The 18776-nt window shown below is 42.2% G+C and overlaps 2 protein-coding genes across 4 annotated transcripts in view; both read left to right on the top strand.

Moving 5' to 3' along the window:
• The window catches only part of LPCAT2 (lysophosphatidylcholine acyltransferase 2), a gene marked incomplete at its 3' end in the record, with an annotated part of 57194 nt that extends 39110 nt beyond the window's left edge, over positions 1-18084 (top strand). For all 3 annotated transcript variants that reach the window (XM_080936711.1, XM_080936710.1, XM_080936712.1), the window contains 3 exons: positions 11124-11222; positions 14798-14933; positions 17900-18084. In XM_080936711.1, coding sequence (XP_080792837.1) covers positions 11124-11222; positions 14798-14933; positions 17900-18084 — 420 coding nt within the window. The remainder of the gene's footprint in view (positions 1-11123; positions 11223-14797; positions 14934-17899) is intronic.
• On the top strand, positions 3285-4028 carry CAPNS2 (calpain small subunit 2; the record flags this gene model as incomplete). Its single annotated transcript, XM_080936713.1, has 1 exon — positions 3285-4028. One exon carries the CDS (start codon positions 3285-3287, stop codon positions 4026-4028), a length of 744 nt encoding a protein of 247 aa, XP_080792839.1.
• Positions 18085-18776: the final 692 nt, after the last annotated feature.

Raw genomic sequence — 18776 nt, forward strand, 5'->3', positions numbered from 1 at the left:
AAATGTAGCAAAATAACAAAACAATGTATCCGATGAGATGAGATACATTGTATATGATACTAACAGCTATCAAATTACTTTGGAGCATTGTAAAACACCTAGAAAGATGGGTCAATGGTTAAGATACTGGCTGCTCCTCCAAAGGACCAGGTTCGATTCCCAGAATCCACAGGGAGGCTGGCAACTATAACTTCAGTGCCAGGAGTCTGATTCCCTCTTCTGGTCTCCATGGATTCTGCATGTGTTAGGTAGAAAGACACATGCAGATAAAACACCCATACATGCAAAATAAAAGTAATTTAAAAAAAAAATCATTAAAAACAAAGCCCCCTTCTCTTAAAGAGGCTTCTGTGAACAGATATAAGTCTGTGTGAGATGAAGTGGGCCCTGTGAATCTCTTACAAGTGAAGTACTAGGTTCTGGATACTTTTCCTCACACAGCTAAGGACTACACTTTGTCTTTTGGTGTTCACAGAAGCAATTTCATTGTGCCCATGAGAAATAAGGCCAGTTATTGGATATGGCTAAGAGAGACAGTATATTGAGGACATCATACCCTTGATCAAATAAATTAAAAAAGGAGGAAGGAAGTAATAAGAGAGGGGGAAGGAGGAAGGGGTGCGGCAGCATATACCTGTAACCCCAGCATTCCAGAGCTGAGACAGGAGCATTGCAATTTCAAGGCTGTCTTGAGCTATGTGGTGATTGTCAGCTGTTAGGAGGGGTTGCGAGCCTCTGGCTACCTTTCTCTTCTAAGTAGCCAGCGCATTGGTTGTAGAACTGTACAGTCCCACAGTAATTCCACCTCTGTTCTCCTTTGACTTGACTGTGAGCTATATGGTTCAGTTACACAGCAGTCCAGAATCCCTTCCAGTCCAATTCTGATTCGTTGCTGTCTCAGCATTTTCACGCCTCTGAACTGACTCTCATCGCACCCTGCTGTGTGCTGCCTCTTGAGCACCCAGCATCCCTTGGTTCCCTGCGCTTCTACTACAAGCTCCGTGTGTATCATGGAACACTTGGGAAGGACAACCACCTGTAACCAGGGGCATGCATTATCTCTTCTGCAGCAGATGTTCTCTTTCTTTCGACTAAATAGAATTCATCACTGTCCTTCGGCAACTATGTTAGCTTGGTAGTGCAGTATAAAACACGTTACATGCATGATCTTGAATAGTGCTAACTTTTTTGAGTCTTTCTCTGGAATATGCTTTTTTTTTTTTCTTCCAGGCAATTTTTATGAAACCTTAACATCAAATTATGACCTATGAAATTATAATGGTTTAGTACTAGTAATAGAAATGTGCAGATGGACACAGCTTGTACTTCTGGTCAGTGCTTATGATCTACTTGGTTTTGAGCACAGCAGTTCTGGTTTCTCTACCTTTGTAGCCTGACTACCTAGCCCATGTTCCATCATGTAAGAAGTTAGATCGAATCATTGAGAAGCAGGCAGGGGAGATAATCTTACTGTCACTTTTCAGATTTGAAACTAGAACCTTCTCCCAGGTACTTGGTAATAAAATAATCGTGTGTGTGTGTGTGTGTGTGTGTGTGTGTGTGTGTGTTTGTGCTCTAGTGCATGTAGAAGTCAAAGGTTGAAGTCTTCTTCAATTACTCTACTTTTTGAGATAATAAAACTCAATCATTTGGCCAGACTGGTCAGCGAAAAAGCCCAAGGATTCAGTTGTCACCACCTCCCCAGAGCTGGCTTACAGGAATGCGCTGTGGCACTTGGCCTTTTACATGGGTTCTAGGGTTCAAACTGAGGTTTCTATGTTCATTCCACAAACACTTTACTAGCTCAGCTATCTCCCTAGTCCTTAACTCGATATGATGATTTGATAATGAAACCATTCAGCCCTAGCCATCTTTCTCTGAATCCACCAGTGGAACTTTCACATACACATGGAGGACTTGGGTTAGATGCAGCGTGTCGAAAGGTAGGATTTCTCAGAGGATTGTCTGGGACCAGCATGTGACACAATGACTGTGAGAATGCTTGTTAAAACTCTGTGATAGAATCTCACAAGTGTAACATGGGAGAAAGGCAGGGAAGGAAGCCAGGCAGATTATCGGGAATGGTAGAGCTATAACCACGAATCTTACAGAGATACCAGCCAGTGTTCTGAGCACCCATACGTTACCTGGCTGAATAACTTAGATGAAAAGGGAAAAATTCTTAAAAATATACAGGCTATTATGACTGAATCATGAAGACTCAGAAAAGCCTGGAAAGACCTAGGGTCCTTTTTTCTTTTAATGACTCAATGAACCAGCCTTTAAAAAAAAATGATTTGATTTGTAAGTGTATGTGCGTGCATGTGTGTTTATTTGCCTACAGGAGCCAGAAAGGGATATCAGATCCCCTGAAGCTAGAGTTAAAGGAGATTGTGTGTCACTTGAACGCAAATGCTCTTAATTGCTGAGCCATCTCTTTAACCCCAAGACTGTAAGTTTAGACCTAAGTCTGTAACTTCATCCCAAGAGCGGATGACTTCACTGGTGAATTCCTGCAAACATGTAAATAGATTGACACCTAAGGCTGGAGAGATGGCCCAGGATCCAAGAGTGTGATCTGCAAAGGAAGAATTTTCTTCCAACACCAACTTCAGCAGCTCACAAAGGCCGTGACTCCAGTGTGCCTATAGGGGCAGGATCTACAGAGACCTATGTGTCTATAATACTTTTTCTATAAGTGTTAACCTCAAACATTTCCAGCAGTATTCATTACAGAGAAGATCTCCAGAACCTTTCAGGGTAGCATCTGGAGACATTAACTAAAGAAGACCCTCTTCCAAGTCTTTCACAAGAACTGTATTCTTTCCAACGGAATAGGAATATCTGTTTCAAATGCCTAAGAATTCTTCAATTCTACCTAACCATAAATAGTCCTTGGTAAAGAGGATGCTAATTCAAGCTACTTATCTCCTATGAGAAAAATCCATGTCCTATTTTGGATGCTAATAAAAATAAGAGAGCGTTGCCGTAGGAATGTATAGTTTGTATTTTCTATTTAAGGTAGTATTCTAATGTGGACTATCTAGAGACATGGAAAGATAACTTCACCGAGGCCAATGAAAAATATGGCAGGTGCTAGGACCCAACGGAACTCGGCAACTTCAGCTGGAGGTGAGACATGTCTTGGGTGTGGTACGCCTTTAGACTGGTACAGACAAGCCAGCTCTTCCACATGTGAACTACTGCTCTGACACGACTGCAGCTCTCTCTAAACCACCTCCAGGGTTTTAGCGGCTTCCACACCTGCTCGATAACCTGCAAGCATGTTTCTCGCAAAGGCGATCCTGGAAGGGGCAGATCGCGGCCTTGGAGGGGCTCTGGGAGGCCTTCTTGGAGGAGGCGGTCAGGCAAGAGCTGGCGGGGCCAACATCGGAGGGATCATTGGAGGAATTGTCAATTTCATCAGCGAGGCTGCGGCAGCTCAGTATACCCCAGAGCCGCCTCCCCGACAGCAGCATTTTACCGCCGTGGAGGCCTCAGAAAGCGAGGAAGTCCGGCGTTTTCGGCAGCAGTTTTCACAGCTGGCTGGACCCGACATGGAGGTGGGTGCATCTGACCTGATGAAGATTCTCAACAAAGTCCTTTCTAAGCATCAGGAGCTGAAGACGAATGGCTTCAGCCTTGACACCTGCAGGAGCATCGTGTCTGTCATGGACAGTGACACGACCGGGAAGCTGGGCTTTGAGGAATTTAAGTACCTGTGGAACAACATCAAGAAATGGCAGTGTGTTTTTAAGCAGTGTGACAGCGACCATTCCGGCTCCCTCGGAAGCTCCCAGCTGCACAGGGCCATGCAGGCAGCAGGCTTCCAGCTGAACGAGCAACTGTACCTGATGGTTATCCGTCGCTATGCTGACGAAGATGGCCGTATGGATTTTAACAACTTCATCAGCTGCCTGGTTCGCCTGGACGCCATGTTTCGAGCTTTCAAGACTCTGGACAGAGATAAGGATGGCCTGATCAAGGTATCCATCCGAGAATGGCTGCAGCTGACCATGTACTCCTGACATGGGCGTAGAGAGCTAGAGACGCTCCCTAGAGGACAGGACTTGAGAAAGCTTGCCCTATGAGCCACCCAAGAGCTACCATTGGTGGCCGCTTTTATAATGCAGAATATTCCTGATCAGAGTCTACTTCACTGCTTAATTAAAACTAGTTTTGGACAAAAAGTGTTCTGAGTGGTTTATAGATCAGTTTTTTTTTTTTTCTTTTTCTTTTTTTCTTTTTTTTTTTTTTTTGAGAGAGAGAGGATACATAGAAACGTGTATATGTGATGGGCAGGTGTTGGTTGACTTTGAAAGGTTGTTCCGTACGAGTGAAGGGATTTGCACTGCTCACAATTATGGACTAAGTCAAGAAAGCATCAGAAGGTCGATTTTTTTGCCCTTCAAAGGCTGAGAAGGAAAGGCTAAATGAAATCTTTTCTACTGATGGTTTCACGTTTAATCACAGATTATGGAGAAGTGCACTTTGCAGAGAACTCACTTTATAGAAATAGGTTAAAAATAGGAGCTTAAGCAGTTTTATGTCAGGGGATCATTTTATAAAAAATATAAACCCCCTGCCCAAGAGTCTAGAGCCCCTTTCCTGTTTTCTAATATGACAAACAGAGCAGTTTTGTCTTGGTGTTTGTCAAGAGTCAAGGCCTTGAGGAATACAAAGGTGTACCTGTTTTCAGCGTCTTTGGCCACCTTGATGCATCGAGATGATCATTCTTATGTTTACTTCATACAAACTCAGGCACACCCAGACAATGTCAGCCAGCTCTTGTCCTGTCTTGTCCTACCTCAGAGTAAGGAAAATTCTTTTGCTTATCTTTGGAAACAACAGGCAGGGAAAGGGGAAAAAAAAAAAAAACAAAAAAAAAAAAAACAAGACAAAACGCGCAGTTAGCAGTCAATGATGTGGAATGTGAAGCCTCGTGTAGACAGAAGACATCGCTGGCTTTTATTGCTGAGGTCTGAGGCGCTGGCTGCAATTTAGAGTTGCTGGGAGAATCCTTCAGCATTGAGTGGCTCCCACTCCAGATGAAGTGAGTCTCTTCAGAGCCCTCTCATCCTTAAGCCTCTGGGTTATGCTAATGAGCTGCCAAGCTGACAGTCATAAGCGCTTTGGATTATGGCTGTCTCTGTCTCAACCAGACCTGCCAAGCAAGAGAGTCTGTTCAAGAAAGGGAAATAGGAATAGTGAGAACCCGCCAGCCTGTGGCGGAGGTAACCATGTCTTTCTGCTGCCGAGCTCTTAACCGAGATTGATTGTTTTGGTGTAAGCTATTTGTTGCAGCCGGCAAGCAAATCTCAGGAAGCGTGTGTGTTGGCGCAGACTGCACAGAGAGGCTCTGTTGCAAGCCTCTGTCCATCCGTTCCCTGCCCTTCCTTATTTTGCACTGCACTGTGTTTAGTTCATTCCTTCCATCCCGGGGCCACTTTGGAGACTCCTGAGATGAAAACTAAATTATTTTCCTCCTTTAACTCATTTGAAAGAAAGGACATAACTATGGGAGCCGTGTAGCTGGTCTTTTAGGAGGTCTAGCGCTCCTGCCAGAAGGCCCTAGTGAGGTAGCTGGCCTCTTAGGAGACCTAGTACTCCCGCCGGAAGGCCCTAGTGAGGCTGGGAGATGTTGGCATTTGGACTCTGTGTGCACCGTCACCATCATCATGTAGTGTTTATGCAATACCACACACATAACTCTGGACTGAGCCAAGCACGAAGGTCACATCTGTTTTCTTCAAGGGACTTGTAATTTCCCTTAGACTGATAGTCTGCTTAGACCAACTGTGGCTCTATGAGCATGATCAGCCTCACGACTGTAGAGTAAACCCAGGAAAACGTCAGACACAGGAGCAGGAGAGTAGCCAGGAAAGGGAGCAAGCTGCTAAGATGTCTGCGGGGACTCAGAATATTTTTTTTTCTATTTTGATTTCCACATTGTGATTGTAGAAATGACAAGGTGGAGCTTGTGGTTTGGCTCCCATTTTTATCATAAATGTCGTATAAAACTTAAGGCTCTCAGTGCGTACTAGAAGTGGCATTCAGCATTTCCTCCACTCCTGCAGCTAAGAGAATACCTATCTTCATGAATCTCCTCTAACATGCGCATCTGCTGTCCTTCATATTCATAAGTAATGTATCTAAATAACCCCAGTCACCAGTGTGGATACTAGAAAATTCAGTCCTAACTCTATATTGTCCCAAGTAGACAAATCTTTGGTTACTATATAGAACCAACAGTTAGAACAGTGACTGGGTTTCTTAGCTTTCATTAAATATTTAACATTTAAAGCCACACTTTCAACAATAGAGAAAGTATTGATTTGCAACCTTAAAAGAATCACTAGGTTGTTGGGCACAGAAGCACATGTCTGTGATCTTCCCATTTGAAACAAAGGCATTGTTCAGGAGTTGGAGTCTAGCCTTGGCCATGTAGTTAGTAAGCTTTAGACCTGCCTTGGTTACACAAGACCCTATCTCAACCCCTATACCCCCCCAAAAAAAGTATCCATTTCTATATGGAAAACTACTGATAGCCTGTGAAGAAGTCCTTTGACTTATCAGCACCATTGTCAGTGAATGTCTAACATTAAAGAATACAAAGTAGTAAACAAAGAATAGCAAAAAGACGTAAATTATTCGACCTGCACATCTACATTCCAAAACTGCAAGTAACTTTGAAAATAAATGTGTCTTGGCTGTATCCACTGAATTCTACAACCCATAAGAAGTATAGAAAGAAAATCTGAGCTGTATATACAAGAGTGAAAAACTTACAAGAAAACTTCCTAATTTGTATGTCATCTTGAAGGTCACTCTAGGAATACATTTTCATATTTTAAAGCTTCATCTACATAGCAACCCTGTACAGAATGTGAGTTGATCTTGAAAATTGTCCTAAGTTACTGTTTGATACCTACCACTAAGTATACTGAGATAAATAATTTAATTACAAGAAAATTGGTAGGATTCTTTAAAAGGTGGTGGAAATACACGCTCAGTCAGAATAGACAGGTAATTGGAACACTTCCTGGCTGTTTTTATAACTGAGGCATAGAATATCTTAATAATGGTCTTTCTCAGGAGTATAGTGTGGCATCAGAGATGGTATCTTATTACAGACCAGTGGATTATGTTTTATGGGAATGTTTTGCATGTTACTCTGAGAACATTGGTTATCTCCCATTCACAAAGATGTTATCAATACAACAAAGAGAAAAAATTCTTGGCAATTAATCCTTGTAGCACGCATTCAAAATGGTATCCTTAAATGTTGCAAAACTGAAAACTTTATTTTAAAATCTGATTCTAAATAATAATTAAAAAATACGTTAAGCAAATTCAGTTCTGAAACATCTCAGAAGAATGGATGCCTGAGAATCAGGCCATTTATTCCTCATAAGATTTTACTTTTATGTGTATGAATGTTTTGTCTGTGTTTGTGTGTCTATATACCGTGTATGTACCATTCCTGCAGAGGCCAGAGTAGAACATTCGATCCCCCTGGAGTGGAGTTACAGATAGTTGTGAGCTGCCATGTGTGTGCTGGGAATCAAACCTGGGTCCTTAGCAAGAGGAGCAAGTGTTCTGAGCGGCTGACTGGCCTCTCTAGGGAGGATTCCATCTGTTGAGATCTTAAACAGCTGATATAAGAATGCCTCACCTAGACTTTCCTGGCTTCTAGAATCCAGGGAGGCAAGTAGACGGTGCTGGGTGAGTGGACTCCTCCCACACTTTGTGCCTTTTCGGGCCTACTGACCTCCAGAAAAAGGATGAAGTCCACAAATGGAGCTCATTAAGGCTTGGCCACGATTCTTTCTGCATTACCTCCATGTGACTCCTTGAAGTCTGGACTATTCCTCAGCTCTGCTTGGCAAAGGATGTGGAGAAATGACTAGAACCTTCTATTTGAAAGGCTAGAACCTTCCATTTGAAAGGTTTATTTCTTCATTTAAAGGTAGGCTCTGAAATAAATTTTAAGACCAGGTGCTATTAAATTTATAATTCTTCCTGGGGACATTTAAAGAAAACCAACATAGATTTATGGAACAATATAACTCACAACTTCAATTCAAAATATAAAAATCAAAAGAATGTATGTTATTATATATTTTTGTCCATTTTAAAACATACTTTATCAATCTGCTGGATTTGAATTATTGCTGGTCAAACTACTTAAATTTGATTGTAATTATAGAAACAGTAGGCTTTATTAACTTGAACTGAAATTCATGTCTTGGCTTCATTAGTATTTTCTACAATTTCTTCCAGTTCTTAATTTTATTATTTTGAATTAAGAGCCTCAGTGTGTATTATTAATCAAAATAAAATAATCTCTCCAAGTGATTTCCATCTTGATTTTTCTATCCTCATATTACTAGAAAGAAAAAAATTACACATTCTTTTTCATATGAGTCAAGAGTTTGCCCTAATGTAATTATATAAAAGGTCCATTGGAGATCCTTTGCCATCATAGGCCAATGAAAATGTCAGCTCCAGCACACTGTCTTGTTCCATGAGTAGTGGTTATGGGAAGGGTCTGTTACATTTTTATTTCTGCAAAAAAGAGCTGTGGTGCTTCACCTGGGTTCCACATAGGGTCGATGGTGTAGTGAGGATTCATCATCTACTTCTCCTGCGCTGATCGGCGAGAGTCAGTTGGATTAGAACCTCATCTATGAAGAGCAACTTTGCTGTGATTCAAGAAGCCCCTCAAAGTCTAAGGCTCATTAAAACCACTGTACACTGCACATAAGGAACTAACTAATGATGCTCAAAAGCATATTGCGCTCCTTAAAATGCTGTCTTCTTTGACACTTCCATGGTAATGACATACAGATGTTTACTGTGGCAGTGGCCACCTGGTGTACAAGATATCATAGGCACTTAAAGTTGATGCATCCAGCCAGATATAAACATGCAGCAATAAAGTCGATTTACAAGAAATAGTTATTCTCAAGATGTTTCCAGACAAATAGGGCAGCTGCATGACTTTTGGTATTGTCTTAGAAATAAACTAATACTTGGGGGAAATCTAAAAAAAATCCATGTTTGCCTGTTCTGTTGGGAAGGGGAAATGAAGTTATTATTCTTTAGTTTCCACCCTGCAGGAAGATGAAGTAATATGAAGAAAGTGATTTGACCTTTCAAGGGCTTGGCTGTTGAGAAACAGATGGAATCCTCCCTAGAAAACATGCTTAACAATGTGCTTATAAAGAGTTATCCAACGTTTCAGGGCTTTGATAGACTCTCCTCTTTAAGTGAATCTGCTAATTGTGTGTAGTTGAAGACTGCATGCATGTTAATCTGTGAAATAAAAGATCGCTCTGGCCTTGTTGTCCTTGGTGCATAGTTTATCAGGAGATTCACCATTTGAGGTTGTATTGCCAAAATGGTTTTCATCCCAGGACCCTCCTCATGGTGCTTAAATATCTTCTTCTCCTCTTCGACCTTCTTTCCCCTTCTCTCTTCCTCATGTTCTGACCTACCTCTCCTCCTGTTGTAGGATATTTGATCAGACTGTGAACCCTGAGATGTTTCTGGAGACATCTTCTTTACTGGAAAAACCTGTTTCAATTTCTGTGGCTCAGCCTTAGCACACACCTTTAATCCCTCTGGCTGGAATACAGACACAGCCTTACTACACTCTTTTAATCCCAAAGAGTGAAGGTAAAGTTAGTTTGTTGAAGGAAGCTATGTGATTGGAAGGGATGTCTAATTAAGGGTGAGACAAAGTGGGGAATCAGAGAAAGACTTGACAGGACATTCAGAACAGAGAGAAAAAGAGAGGCTACTTAAAAGAGCCACTCAGAAAAAAGAGGGAGACTGTTTTACTGGGAGACTTTTACAGACAGGTTGCCGAGAGAGAACAAGCTAGATGCAGGTGAAGACAGAATGAGCCAGAGCCAGAAGATTAGAAAAAAAAATTGCTCAAGTTAGTTTGAGGCCAAGCAGAGCAATTCACTCGAGGCCTAGAAAGAAGCCAGTTCGAATCAGTCAGCTTGGAGAGGAGTTTGAGTTAGAACAGCTGAGTTAAACCAGCCAACAGAGTTCAGATAGAGCTAGAAAGGGTGAGCTTTTTCAGCAGTAAGTCTCAGAGGCTGAAACATTCTAGGCCTAGATAAGATTGTATGGAGAAGCTTTCAGGACTAAGCCTAGGTTAGCAGATAGAGGTACCAAACCTTGGAGACAACAATTAGAGCTGGTGAACAGAAGTTACTTTTACACCCTCCTCCCTTTTCTTCTTCATTTGAGAGAGGATTTCACTTTGTATCCCAGGCTGACCCAGACTCTCTCTTTATACCAGGCTGGCCTCAAACTCAGAGTTTCATTTGCCTCTGCCCCACCCCCACCCCAACCGAGTACTGGGATTAAAGTGGGCACCACCAAGCCTGGCTCTTTACTTTCTCTTTATGTGAAGTTCTCTTCCTATTCATAGTTAATGTGCATATCTGCTTGGGTTAGAATCATCTACCCTTTGATTCTGTTGTGATCGTGACACCCCTTCTGAATTGTATCATGCTAGTTAGGCTTGGTTTTTATTGGTTTCAAAGTATAGAATTCTGGGACCCGAAATTCCCAAGGGGTTGTTTGGTATGCCCCACACAGTTGCTGGTGGTTTATTCCACATTAATCCAGAAAGAACTGAATAATGAAGCTTGATTAATGCCTCAGTTTCCCTCTTTTCCTTTCCCTTTCATTTTCTGTGGGTTTGTTGTTTATTAACCTTCCAGGACCTTTTGGGATCCTCTGATGCTGGCCGTCTTGGCAGGACCATTTTCACCATGGACCCAATGCTTTATTAACGTCCTAGTCCCTACCTCCCTGAAGGGTTCTCATCAGAGCCATTCTGAACTTAGGAATCCACACTGAGTGTCAGTGGGTCACTTGACATGGCCTCAGTGGTAAGTATTTCTAGATACTATTGGATGTCACATGTTCTGCCTCCTGAACTAGGGAGTGGGTAGCCTTTCCCTTGCTGTCCTTCTCTTCACAGTGGCCCAGTGCATGATGCTCCTGAGCTACACTTGGCATGCCTGCCTTTGCCTCTTTGGTGGGATTAACATTAACTCAGTAAGGGGCCTTCCTGACTGATTGCTATCTTTTCGCAGAACAATGACGGCAGTATTGACTTCCGGGAGTACGTGATCGGCCTGGCTGTCCTGTGCAACCCCGCCAACACAGAGGAGATCATCCAGGTGGCATTCAAGGTACTGCTGAACCCACTGCCCGTGTCTCGGTTGGCCTTGCAAATATGTGTTGACTCTAACTCCATTACTTAAAAAACAAATCAGCAAATCTGTCCCCCGAGTTTATAGATCTGCTGTGACATGTTTGGAAGGGTAATGTGATTAAGTCGATTGCAACTGAGAATAAAGGAAACACAAACATCCATTAAAACAAAAATGGACGCAGCGGAGGTGCGGACATCAAGAGTGAAGACTGGCTGATTTAACAAATTAATGTTATTTCTTTTCAGGCCTCTTTGGAAGCCCTGGAGTAAGATTTATAAATAAATACAACTCCTTGCCCCTTATCCTAGTCCATCTAGAAAGTTCTGCTCTGTCCTTCTTTTTGCATCTGTCAGATGGTGGCATTTTGGTGCTGGAGTTTATTTTGTGTGGTGACACTGGCTAGATACTCCCCTGAAGTTTCAAACCTTCAGCTTTGAGACTTCCTCATCAAAAAACATAAAAGGACACAGAGAGCTAACTTACTCCAATCCAGACATCTCTGTCTCTGTTTTGGGATTGTATGTGTAATTACATGTTTAGCTGAGCAAATAGTCACCCTTGGTTTGCCGATGAAAGACCCAATAGAAAAGTTGCACCTTAATCACTGTAATTACTGTTTTTAAAGAAGTCATGACAATCTTGACCGGCCTGGACTTTGGTTTGAAGATGGAGAAGGGAAGAAAGAAAAACTTACATCTAAAATTAGACAATTCTTTCCTATGGCAAGGGTCATGCTGTACATTGATTTTTACTTACCTATCTCTTTATTTATTTATCTATCTGTATTTTTAACTGAGACAAGATCTCACTCTGTAGCCCAGGCTGACTCAAACTTGGAGTACTTCTATCTCAGTCTCTTGAGTGTTGGGATTACAGGTACAGACCACTATGCCCAGCTCACACCTGTTACCTTAAGTTGCCTTTTAAATAAGTTTTATGTTATGTGATTACTTTAACCTTTTTCCTTTTCAGTTGGTAATATGCTTTTATAATATATAGGATACTACCACATCCTTTTCTGTGGTGCACACTTTACAGCTAACCTCCTACCTTTATTTCCTCTTTACGTTAACTATACAGGTAAAGTAGGAGAGGGTTTTAGTTGCAAGGAGTGGAGTCGACTCTGGCTTCCTGACAAATACTACTAGGGAAGAACCAGGGAAGAAGCCAAGGAGAATGTGCTCAACCAGCCCATCCCAGAGGTCGTGGCTGTAGGGACAGTCCTATACCCTTCCTTAGGCCTATAGTTAAAGTGGATGAGCAGTTCATAATTCATATTCCGGGATGGTCTGAAAGGTTTTGGGCCACCAGATTAATAGGAGGTACAGGGTTGTTTAATTAGGGGCTCTGTGCTTTTTTTATACAATGAGAAATTATCATTTCCCTAAGGAAACTGAGTGTCAAGTTTTCAACCAGAGTCCAGACTGGGATTTATCAGAGATCTGTGAATTAGCCAGCAGAGATGATTGGGAGTTCTTAGTAAGGGAGTTCTTAGTAAGGGGAATCAAGGAGGGGGAGTATCTAGGGTAGGTGTGGCCAATAATCAATAAAGAAGAAGGAAGGGCCAGGATGGACCTGTGAAGAGATAAATGAGGAAGTGAGACCAGCATCTGTGCCAAGCCTTTAGACTGCTAAGGTGGTGTGGGGAGATTCATTAAAGGCTGGATGGCTGGAGGAAGGTTAGAGCCAGTGGAGAGGCAGCGCTACTGAGTCCTGGCTATTACTGTTTGGAGTCCAAGATACATAAGGAGTCTGTGGCGTAAACCTTCACAGCCCACCCTCCAGTTAAAAGCTTAACACTTTCCGGAATCTCAGGGTAACAAATCCCAACTTTGAACTATGGATTTGTTTCACTCACCACCTTTTAGTATTCATTTATCCTTCCTTCCGGGATTACCAGACCCTCCCAACGCCACGTTTTCCTTTGTCTCTCATCTCATGTTTGGTCCGAAGTAGAGATTTCCACCCCCAGGGCTTTCGGCGCTGACCACCAGCGTTTGAATGCTAACACTGCCATTTTCAGACTCTGTGGCCTGGGACAGAGCCACCTACCTTCACTGGGCCCAGCTGCCACAGGTCTAGGAGAGGGCTGACACCCACTGGCACAGTGTTACTGGGAGGAAAGGGAACTGAATGCTGTTGGTTAGTACCTGTAAAGTATGAGTTCTAATTAAAACTTTTTGATACACCAGAGAGGATTTTGATTACTCACTATCCATCATTTCTTTACTCCTTTGATGCTGCCCGGCTTCTTACTTCCCCAGACCACAGCTTTTTTTCAATTCCACCTATAAATATAGTAACCACCTTTCAAGCCTGCATTGGTTTACTGCCTCCCACCCTCCATTTTGTAAGCTCTTAGTGATGCCCACATGGCTTGCATCACCGTCGTCTGTCTGTCCCCCGATTCTCGTTACCACCTCCCTTTTGGTTCTTGGAAGCTTCTCATTCTTAATTACCAAATGTAGCAACCGTTTCGTTCTTCTCCGGTTTCTCCATGACTTTGCAGTGTGATTCCTGTTAACACTGTCAGGTCTTGCTGTTCTCTGTTATTAAAACACTCTGTGAGCTTTTGAAGACACACCTTCATCTAACTGCTCCTACGTCTCATTTCCTCTCCTGCCCACACACCTCTGTGGTGGCTGTTCAGGGCTGTGCCTTTACTCCGTCCGTTTCTACTCACCAGAGAAGCTACCCACGTGCATGCTTTCCGTTCTTCCCTGGATCTCTACTGGGAGCCTCATCGGTCTTGAGCCTGCAGCTGATTAATTTTTCTTACTCTTGGCACTTCTAACTCAAATTTCATTTTCTAGGTCTAACTCTTGGTCTCATCTGGCAGTAATGCTTGTGGCTGTTTTTCTCCGTCAGCTCCTTGGCTCCCTCCTGTTGCTACAAATCCTGCTTATAAAGACAGTCCTTCCTGTCTGACGTGTTCACCCTAGACTCGCTTGTTTCCTTGCTTGTAGTCTTAGCAGTCTCCTGCCTCCACCCTGTCCTACACACTCTGCTTCATCATACATATGCTCACACCCCTCCCCTTTCCAGTAATAGGTGGGGCGCCATATGCACCCACCATGATCTGGTTCTGATGTCTCCAACTTAAGTCTCAGGGACTCACCTGCCATTCCTGTTATCTTGTGGGAATATCTCTTTACACTGTGAGAGTCAACTGTAATGACAGTGTCTCTGAAAAACCTTTGTAAACCTATCCGAGTAAGATTCATCATGTCCCTCCAGGGCGCCCGTGTTTTTCAGTCTGTACTATTGACATGGCCCCTATAGTATGAAGAGACCAGTTCGGTCTCTCTCCATGGCCAAACTGCTGTGAATAAATTTTTAAATCTTATAAGAGTAGCAGAGAGAATTCTCCCTCCTCCCTCTCGCCCCTCCCCCCCTTCCCCCCCTCTGTACACATTCATATACATACATACACATAGATGTATAGCTATATATCATACAGTAACTGTTTCCACTATTAAAGACTTACTTCTCAGTACAGTTCAATACCATATGCTTTAGGGATCTCCCTCTGTGTGCTTCTCCCCTTGCAGCTCTTTGACGTGGATGAGGATGGATACATAACAGAGGAAGAGTTTTGCACCATTCTGCAGGCTTCTCTTGGAGTGCCTGACCTTAATGTTTCTGGTCTCTTCAGAGAAATTGCCCAAGGGGACTCTGTTTCCTACGGTGAGTAGACAACCTCAACCCTTCTTTACTGGGCTATGAATCAAGAGTCAGATGAGCGGGCTAGTTTTTGGAAATAGCAGTGATGCTACTGATGGTAATATTGTCATGGTGGTGATAGTAATAACTAATTATGAAGATTTACGTGCTAGATACTCTTTTATGTTTTGTGTATGTGAACTTCTGCAATCGCATCCTGTGTTTTCGCTTCTGTGTTTGGTGAAGAACAAGGGATTTAAGTAATGTTCTTAAGGTTATCCACCTGAAGAGCATCAGAACCAGGATTCAAAATCTAACAGTCTGACTGGAGAACCTGTACCATTGACTGTACCTCAGTGCCTTTCATATCTGCCTTGTGTGTGACTAGGCTGCCCTTAGTAAGCTAGTCAACTGCTGTGGAGGCGTATGAACCAAGGCACTGGCAGTAGTAGTAGCCAAACAGTTTGATGATAGTTAATAAGTAGTTTATGTAAATGTGGACAGACTTTGACTTTTTCATCCTATAGCAGAAGTGGCCATCACAAAAGATGACCTGTTGTCTAGATACACACCATGCATTAACTTCTCCTTCATCCTGTGGTCTAGATACAGACCCATACACCAGCTTCTCCTTCATCTATGGTTTAGGTACAGATCCAAGCATTAGCTTCAACTTCAGCCTGTTGGCTCGAGACCATATATCAAAACAATGGTGGTGAATCACTTTTTTTTATACTTCCCAGGGTAGTCTTTAATAAAACATCTCTGTACAGAGGCCTAAATGATTGTTTCCTGCTTGCTTTGATGTGGTCTTGGATGGCAGGCTGTCTTATCTTCCACAAGCTTTCCCCTCTGGCTGAAGGGGTACTCTCTAACTACCTAATTGCATTGCCCTGATGGTATCCACAGAGCTCCAGCTTACGGATGCTCATAGGATAGGAGAAGCAGGTCAAATTCTTCTTTTACTCTCTTTTTAGTTACTGGTATTTTGGCTGCCCATATTCTCTTTTAATTATATACAGAGGGCCATGAGTCTTTGAATTCAGTTTTTTAAAGAAGTCTTCAAGAACTCATGTGAACTAATTTTTTCCCTTTGGTCATTTGCTCCAATAACACTCTATTATTCTAAATACCAATGGTTTCTAAAACTTAATTATTTTATATTTGTTTATAAAATATATGAGTTAATGTGCATCCTATACCCTCGGGAGCCCATGGAGGCCGGAAGAGGGCATCAGTTCCCCTGGAACTGGTGTTATAGATGGTTGTGAGTCAATGTGAGGGTGTTGGGAACCATTGAAGCATCTCTGCAGCCCCCAAACAACCAGGTTTTAATGAAGGGTGCTGGGGGTCAAACCCCAGTTCTCTGCAAAAACAAGTGGTCTTAACTAATGAGCCATATCTCTGCCCCATCTACAGTTTTTGATCATACCCATCTCTCCAATTCCTTCCAGTCCCTCTCAGTACATCTTCCTTCCAATATTACTTTCTCTTTTTTGTAAATAAATCATTGAGTCCAATTAGTAGTTCACATATGCGTGTGTATGCTGGACCATCCACGGGGACATAGGCAATGTGCTGATCCGGTAGCCAGAGCCAGTGGCCAGCCTTCTGGTTTTTAGTTCAACCTTTTCCCTTTGAGAATACCTAGAGTCCTCTCTCCTAATCCTATGTAAGTCTAAATTATAAAAGTAAAAATAAAATTGAGACATTTCAGTATTTTTTAAAAGAAATGTTGACATGAGGTAAGAACGTGATTGTTTAAATTGTTAGCACTCTTGGTTCTCCGTTAGTCATATCAATGGCCCCATCCTACCTATTTCTCTTCCCAGCACTTCTGAAAAAAAGGTGTTTGTTTGTTTGTTTGTTTGAAGACAGAGTCTTACAATATAGCCCTAGCTGGCTTGGAACCCCCTGAGATCCACCTGCTTATGTCTCCCAAGTGCTGGAGTTAAAGGCATGTACTACCATGCCTGACATGCAGAAATAAGACGCACGTTGGTGTCACTGATACCCACCAAGGCTTCACTCCTTTGAACAAAACCCAAGTCTTGACAGTGTTTTAGACCTCTTGTGCTCCCAGGTCTGTCTTAGAAGTCATTTGGATTCTTCTCATCACTGGAATAGCTAAAGATGCAAAAGAAGCCTTAAAACCAAGGACAGTGCTGCATTTTGGAAACTCGAGCTTATTGGAGATTTGCGATTGAAATCCTCATTGATAAATCCACATCTTTATCTAGCTCCCAGAACTACAACACTGATATATAAAAGAGCCAGGACTCAGGGCTCTTAGAATACGGTTATTAAATGTGCTTTTCTGGCCACTATGGGTTATAAATTGGGCTCAGTTCGTCAAGACTGCATCTTTCTACATAAGACTTAAGGGTTCGAATAGCTTTAAAATCTAGGGTAGACTGTCCTGCATAACAGGTTTATAAAAACAAGACAAAGCAAACCCAACAACAACAACAATGGCAGCAACAGCAACAACAACAACAACAAACCATAGAAAATGGAATAAGAGGACAAATGTATGAAGGGAACACTTGTGTAATTTCCATTCAAGAGATACATTCACTGGCATTGCATCTCTTATGCTCCACGAAGATGCTACAGTTGTATCCACAGCTTCTGAACCGTGTTCTTTTCTTCCCTGTTATGAATGACATTGCTTTGCTGTGAACATTTTTCATACATGTCTCCCAGATACAAGTTGCAATTTCCACTGGTTTGTACCTCAGGACAGAATTAGTGAGTCATTAAAAAAATATGTATCTTCAACTTGACTAAATGTTGGAAAAACTCTTGTAGAGAAGCTGAACAATCTGGATTCTCCTTAGCAGTTTTCCAAGTTGAGTAGCAGGGTTCTACAATGATTATAAGGTTAAGATACTTGGTAAAGTTTCATCATGCCAAAAAGAAAAAGAAAGAAAAGAAAAGAAAAAAACAACCAAACAAACCCTAATTTGTTGATTTTTTTTCTCTTCTAGAGGAATTCAAAAGTTTTGCCCTGAAGCACCCAGAATATGCCAAGATATTTACAACATACTTAGACCTCCAGACTTGCCATGTATTCTCGTTGCCAGAGGAAGTCCAGACAGCTCCCTCTGTTGCTAGTAATAAAGTCAGTCCTGAGAGCCATGAGGAGGGCACCTCAGACAAAAAGGTTGACTGAGCCAGTGTCCCCGGTGAGGAAAGGTGACATGGGAAAGGTGTTCGGTGACAACATTGTGGGCATGCTTATCAACTAATGTTGTTCAAAATTAAAAGCTTTTTTGTTTTTTTACTAAAATGACATATTTTCTTCCTAAAATGTTTTTATTAACCTGCCTATATCAAGTAAGTTCCTTTTGTCTTACATTGTGCTCGCCCGGTTATATTGACTGATGATATGTGCTGTATATTTTTAATGAAGTTTTCAGTTTAATTTTCTTAATAAATAAATCCATTGGTCTTACTATGTACTGCTCGGCATTCATCGACACGTGTAAGCAAGCACAAATTTCAGTCGTTTCACATGTAATAATGTATGTTTTCTCTAGTTCCTTCTCTTTCTGGGAGCAAGGGCAGGGATCTCAAAAGCCCTGCAGAAGTTTGTGTCTCTGTCTTTATGGGCTTAACCTTCCATTTAAAGTTCAGTTTCCCGGCTGATGCTTCCTAGGCACACAATCCCTTTGACTGCACCTGGATAGCAGGTTTCTTTAAATTGCCTGGCAGGGGCAGCAGGTCCTTCACACTCCCCACAGCGTAGAAGGGGTGTTTAAAGATGCTTGCAGAGGCCCACAAGCTGGGAATTGCCTTATTGAGGGGAACAGCGATTGCCTAATGAGAAAATGAATTGTTTGCTGCAGAGCCGAATTGAATTTA

This window comes from Micromys minutus (genome assembly GCF_963924665.1).
Source record: "Micromys minutus genome assembly, chromosome: 24".
Lineage (NCBI taxonomy): Eukaryota > Metazoa > Chordata > Mammalia > Rodentia > Muridae > Micromys > Micromys minutus.